The sequence below is a fragment of the Pundamilia nyererei genome, unplaced genomic scaffold (assembly GCF_000239375.1).
Source record: "Pundamilia nyererei isolate P.nyererei 1_Seehausen unplaced genomic scaffold, PunNye1.0 scaffold01175, whole genome shotgun sequence".
Taxonomy (NCBI): Eukaryota; Metazoa; Chordata; class Actinopteri; order Cichliformes; family Cichlidae; genus Pundamilia; species Pundamilia nyererei.
The window spans coordinates 10,709-17,155 of record NW_005188576.1 but is presented as its reverse complement, the minus strand read 5'-3'; the positions used below and the strand labels follow the sequence as shown (position 1 = coordinate 17,155).

At 39.7% G+C, this 6,447-nt stretch overlaps 1 protein-coding gene across 2 annotated transcripts in view; it reads left to right on the top strand.

The window, feature by feature from the left end:
• Positions 1-2,194: 2,194 nt before the first annotated feature.
• The window catches only part of LOC102212334 (E3 ubiquitin/ISG15 ligase TRIM25-like), a 12,482-nt gene continuing 8,229 nt past the window's right edge, over positions 2,195-6,447 (top strand). For both annotated transcript variants that reach the window (XM_005755308.1, XM_005755307.1), the window contains exons 1-4: positions 2,195-2,267; positions 2,398-2,550; positions 4,372-4,531; positions 5,592-5,630. In XM_005755308.1, coding sequence (XP_005755365.1) covers positions 2,235-2,267; positions 2,398-2,550; positions 4,372-4,531; positions 5,592-5,630 — 385 coding nt within the window. In that variant the 5' untranslated portion in view covers positions 2,195-2,234. The remainder of the gene's footprint in view (positions 2,268-2,397; positions 2,551-4,371; positions 4,532-5,591; positions 5,631-6,447) is intronic.

Sequence of the window (6,447 nt, the reverse complement as noted above, 5' to 3'; positions counted from 1 at the left end):
TATATATATATATATATATATATATATATATGTATGTATATATATATATATGTATATATATATCAGTTGTATATTTTGAGTTCACTGTGACTGACCAACTCTTTTGTTTTAACGTTAAGTTATTTACAGCTGTAAAAAAAAATACATGCATACGCTCGCTTTTAAATTAGTCAAATGTTATTTTAATTGTTTTTGATTTTCTCTCAGGTCATCATGTTGTTATTGTTATTATGCAATGTAGGCTAGACTCACGCAAATTTTTCCCCTGCACACCAACATCCTGCCCTCTGGGGATCGTGTTAGTTCCAAGTACAGTGCCAATTTGTATTCTAGTTTCTCTAACACCCTTTCAGACTTCCAGGAAAGCTATTTCTCCTCCCTCCCCCGAGCATCGTCTCCTTCCATCCACTCTTGGGAAGTCACTCTATCCGCTCACAGTAACCTCAGACAGATACCCTGCCATCTTGGCTTGTTGCTCTGGAGGTTGAAATTGTAATCGTGTGATTCTGGTTAGTTTGCCTGTTATATTAGCAAATTAAAAAATATTTTTAATTTTAATTTTAATTTGTAAAAATAATAATTTAAATGGTAATGGATCTACTTAAACGTGCAGGATGTTAAATGTTTATATTTAGTGTATTTTTACTCATAAAACCTACAAAGAACTAAATGGGAAAATTTTCCGTTCTGTCCCAAAAGGTTGAAATCTGAACTTCCCACATATCCACAATGTAGTTTTGTAATTTAACAAATATAAAGTGTAATATTCTCTTTAAAGTGCTGAATTGGTCAACATTTTTTGCAGTGAATATATTGGGATAACATTTTCACCATATATAAAGAAAAAAAGAGTCCATAAATTGAGTACTGTGTAATAAAGTGATATGACACAGGGAATAAGAATTGAACATGCTAGCTGAAATGTATTTTATACTTGCTAAAAAAGTCTTTGTTGCTAATGACACCTTCAAGATACCTCCGGTACAGAAAAACTGCACTGCTCCGATGTGATTTTGGTCCATTCTTCCACACAAGCTGTCTTCTGATCTTAAACGTCCACCATCATTTCATCTTCAGCATCCTGGTTGATGGCAGCAGATTCTTGTCTCTGTACATTGCTCCATTTATCCTTCCTTCAGTTATATGAAGTCTGCCAGTGTCTTATGTTGAAAAACAGCCCCGCACCATGATGTTCCTACCGCCAGGCTTCACTGTTGGTGGTTTATGGGTTGATGTGCAGTGCCACAATGCTCTGCGAGTGTAATATGTGGCTACATACTACAGACTATGTATAAAAGATGGACCTAACCACAGCTGGGCAATGATGGCAACCTTATGTCCATAACAAACCTGTTGGTTTGTGATTTCCACATTATGAAGCCTCAACATTAGATATAAAAGTTACTATAATAGGTGAACTAAGTAATGCTAGCACACTGCATCCGTAAATCGTGCATATTTCATGCACAGTCACAAATAAATGCTAATTGATGCCAAATAACAGACTAATAAAACACTAATTTTACTCACCATGCCCAAGCACTCAGGGAGACACCAACACTAAAATAGACGTCTATTTTCAAATTACCAAAGGTGACGCCTAACTGATGGCTGCTAGCTTCTTCTGGGCGTGCCATCAGTCAAAGCTACCTCGCCTTAGTACGCCCTAAAAAATTCCAAACAAGTGAGTAACACAAAAATTCACTTACCATACAGTTATAGTAAAGGTGAAATTGATATAGATGTTAAATAAAGTGTTTGCACTAGGCCATAGACCTGTCAGTGTCACTGCTAAAGGTGGATATTTTAACATGGGAGTCTCAGTGGATCCACTCTTGGACGAAGCCTCATTTGTTTTTTTTGGCGTAATTTTTCGTCACCAAAGTTTTCTGCTTGTTAATTACCCATATAATTGTGTTCATTGTAAGAAAGTTTGTATGCCTGGATGAAACTACAATAAGCATGTCTTAAACACTGTGAAATAAGAATTTTTCTCACTCCTAATGTAGAGAGTGAGGCCATTCGAAATGACATGGGTTTCTTTTTGAAGTATGTCATGAAGATATGTCTGTTAATATATCATAAGGCTGTTGAGGATGCCATCAAAGTTTTCCAGAAGATTGCATTCTCTGCTTTATGCCATCTTTAAATACATGCTCTGTTCTACTCTAATGTGCGTCTTTTAGGTGTCGGCGTCTGCTGTTCTGGAGGATGGTGAGGCTCTGTTTGCTGATATGGCACTATGCCTGGAGAAAACCAAGGCGGAGGTGAGTAGCAGGAGCTAGAAGCATAAGTTCTAATATTGCCAGTATTTGCAACAGTAGCAGCTCTGAGGAGAATAATGTGAAACGTTCACAGTTTTGTAAGGGAATTAAATCTTCTGCTTGTGTGCTGTAGGCCCGAGCAAGGCTGGAAGCGAAAGAGCGCGCAATCGTGGCGAGAGCTGAAAGTGACATAGAGCTGATGGAGAAGGACCTGGAGGAGCTGAGGAGGCGAGACGAGGAGATCAGCCAGCTGCTGCAGTCTGAGGATAATGCTCATTTCTTACAGGTGAGGATGAATGCAGTTTGCTGGTTACAAAGGGAAGGAAGTTTGTTACATTATTATATAAGTTTGTTCATGGAAAGACACTAGGTCGGCTTAAAAGTCATTCTTTAATATCACTTACTTATAGGAGACCTGTTATATGTTTCCTTATTTTCTGCCATATGCTGACATTAAACATGGCTAAACTTGACAATCATGAGGGACACATAAATACATGTGATCTTTGTGAGGCAAAAAGATTTCAGACTGCTCTAAACGTTCAGTTCCCGAAATATTTTCCTTTACTTGTGGTCCTCTATGATGTCACTGAGATCAAACATAGTCACCTAAGGCAGCGGTCCCCAACCCACCGGGCCTCGGACCGGTACCGGTCCGTGAGTCGTTTGGTACCGGGCCGCGAGAGTTGAGGCTCAGGTCTGAAATGTCTGGTTTTCAGGGTTTTTATCGGTTTTCAGCGTTATTTTGTTATCGTTTTTTCATTAACTCAGTTTTCCTGGGTCTTTTCACGTGTGTTATGAATAAATCTTCTTTTTTTCTGTACTGGTACTAGTTTTATTTTGTTGTATTTATCCGCGACACCTTAAAGGCCGGTCCGTGAAAATATTGTCGGGCATAAACCGGTCCGTGGCGCAAAAAAGGTTGGAGACTGCTGATCTAAGGCACACAGCTCTGGTTATGAGCACAGAAGCCCCTCCCATTACCTACCAAACCTTCTGTTTCTGAGTCTCAACCAATCAAAAAGAAGAAAGCTTAAAAAGAAGGTGGCCACACAGGGAAAGGAGCTTAAACAGACAAGACAGAAACGAATTTGGGTAGCTGCACCAAGGCCTAATATAAGATGCATACACTGCTCCCAAAATTTAAAAAAAAAATATATCAGATTTCAGTGAAGCAAGCAACTCACGATGGATATTCTTACTGATGTGGATTCAATAATGTGTTAGGAATTAGAAGATGCCACATCATTTAAAGGAAATGAAAAGACACATCAAAAATCAAAATGAACAAATAATGAGGTAGGTTAGTCCATTTTGATAAAATTTAATTGCAGCAACTCAAAGTAGTACTCAGTAGTTTGTTAGGCCCTCACATGCTTGTATGCATGTTTTTGGCAACTCCAATACAGTCCTTGCTTATCACCTGTCCTTCACAGCTAACTGAAACAGACATTGTAGGTCACTGGACACAATCCCATGTGCATCATGAACATGCAGGTGCAAGTGTTCGGTTTATTGGTGAAGTTGTAGAACTTTGTAATTCCATGACGGGTGAGAACAAACTGATAAAATATTGAACTAACTTCAGAGTAAAAGAAAGAAAAGACTTCATTCTCACATTTGAGACACTGGGGCTATCAGATGTTCTCAATTGTTTCCAGAAAATCATCAATTATCCAAACGGCTGCTGATTGATTATCTGTTATTGGCTCATCAATTACAACAGAATTGGTTGCTGATGTGCTTTAAAGGACGCCTGCACATCGCCCACTTTTACTCTCGATTGTTCTCACTCAGAAAAATCAAATCGTTAGCAGCTCTTGTATTGGATACTCACCCATTACTGTTAATGCATCCTGGAGGACATAAGAACTCACCTGAGTGGGTACTTAGAAAGATCCAGTCAGTGTGTGAACGAGTTATGAGCAGAAAGAACGGATGAAAGGAGAGAATGAGTCAGCAGTGGCTAGTGGAAAAAGACGGCAACTGCCTAAGTGTTATTTTCAAATTTAATTGTACGAGGAATTGAGGGTGGAGGGTGGGGGGGAAGGCGGGCCAAATCTGCAGCGCCTGGAGTATAGTTTCCACTCTTTTCTCATCGGCTCAGGCCACCCAGCTGCTCTGCATGCCTTTCGCCACTGGTCGGCACTCCGGCACCCTTAGCCTGCCCACGGAGGCCTTCAGTGGTGCCAGGAGAGCACTGGGCCACCTCCGTAGCCACATAGAGGAGGTCTGCAGGGAGGAGGTCGACAAGATCACCCCCGCAGGTAGGTACCACCACCTGGACTCAGGATGAGCTTCAAAGATGCTAACACCGACTCACAGTTAGGGATGGGAATTGATAAGAATTTAGCAATTCATTATCAATATGACTTATCAATTCTCAATGGCTCTCAATGAGAATATCACATTACCATTACATTCATGGGAATTAATAGCATGCCGAGTGGTCAAATGTTTGTGCATGTTGGAGGTATTTCTCCTCTTTGTTGTGATCAGTGTTGGCGTCATTACTCAAAAAAGTAAATAAAAAAAGTTATTGCAGATATTACACAGAGCAATTTTCTAAAAAGTAACAACGCACGTTACTTAATTACACCCAGGAGAAAGACATTTGTTATACTACTCATTACGTTCCTTTCATGTTACTTTGTAAAATGACCTGAAACACTGTCAACAATATAAACCTACAGCCCCACACACCAACACAGATCCCTGTCCTGATGAGCACACACGTGACTCTTAGTATTTTGGTGTCAACACAGAGCTGACAGCACAAATCAAAGATGAAAACCAACACAAAGAGACTTTAGAGCGGTCGACACAGGAGTTCTACTTTAGAAATGTGGACAGGTAGAAACAGGGGCTGCAGCCTGACTGCTCATCAGTTTGTTACCTGTTGAAGTTCAGCAGCGGCTGAGTTCACAGCAAATGATGGCTCATTTTAGCACAGTGCTGGACTTGGTCAGCATTTACTCAGCTTTAACGTCAATCTGGGCTCTTGGTTAGCTTAGCGTTGGCATTCTGTCTTTGCAGGCGCTTGCTAAGAGCCAAAGTTGTAATGTAATGTCCATATCCACGCCAAAGACACACGAACTGAAATCAGCTGGTCGTAGCAAGAGTGCAAGAGGAATCGATAGGCAGGAAGATTCCAAGGAACTGGCCTACTGGGAACCGGTTTTTGTAGAGAACCGGTTCTCGATTCCCATCCCTTCCTATGGTCTATATTCGGATCATATCACAAGTCCATTTATGGATTCATATACATATATGAGCTGTATGTGCACTGTATTATTATTATTATTTTTGTTATTATTTCTCTTCCAGTTAATGATAACTACAAATCTGGTGGAGAGCATGTAAAAAGTAAGCACAACAAACACGACACACACAAACATGCACAGTCAAAGCTCAGGGTGACCCGTTTTTACCAGGTTTTCCATGACCTTTAACACCGAGTGGAATTGTTAATCATTGATGCTGAAGAGGACCAGGATGAGCTCCTCTCTATTCTAATCTGTTCATTTTGGTGTCATTTGAAGCAGCACCGTCCACATTATATTAGGGGGTTAGCACAAAGATAGTGGAGCTAATTAAGACATGATGTGATTAAGGGATTGTAGTGTGGATCCATCAGTGTGAGCACTTTCTGCAGTAGTCTCCATATTATAGAAAATATTTCATTGCTGTAAAAAGTGTGAAACAGTTTTCTTGCAGCAAAACCATTACATTAAAATTCAGTGTGTTAAATACGTTGCAGCTGTTTATGGACAAACTTCGGACATTTTATCGTCCCATCCTTTCACTTTTTTATAAGCATGTTAGCACGCTGAGATAGTGGACACTGCATGTTACCATGTTGCTGATAGCATTTTTCTCAAAGCACTGCTGTAACTGCAGCCTCAAAAAGTTGCCGGCATAACTGCAGATTTGTTATTAATTCATTTTTTATATTTTTTTCCTAAGAGCTGTTTTAACCTCCTAAGACCCAAACTCTTCCATGGCAGCATTTTTAATTTCTCTTTGCTATTTGGGCTGATTAGGACCTGATGAATGTAGAAACAAAGAATTACGTGATTTTTTTTTATTTTTTTTTTTACCTTATTTTTGTTTCTGAGAAAAATGAGATTCACATATGAGGACATTCACATTAAATTTCGATAGAACAGTGGCAGTGTAACGT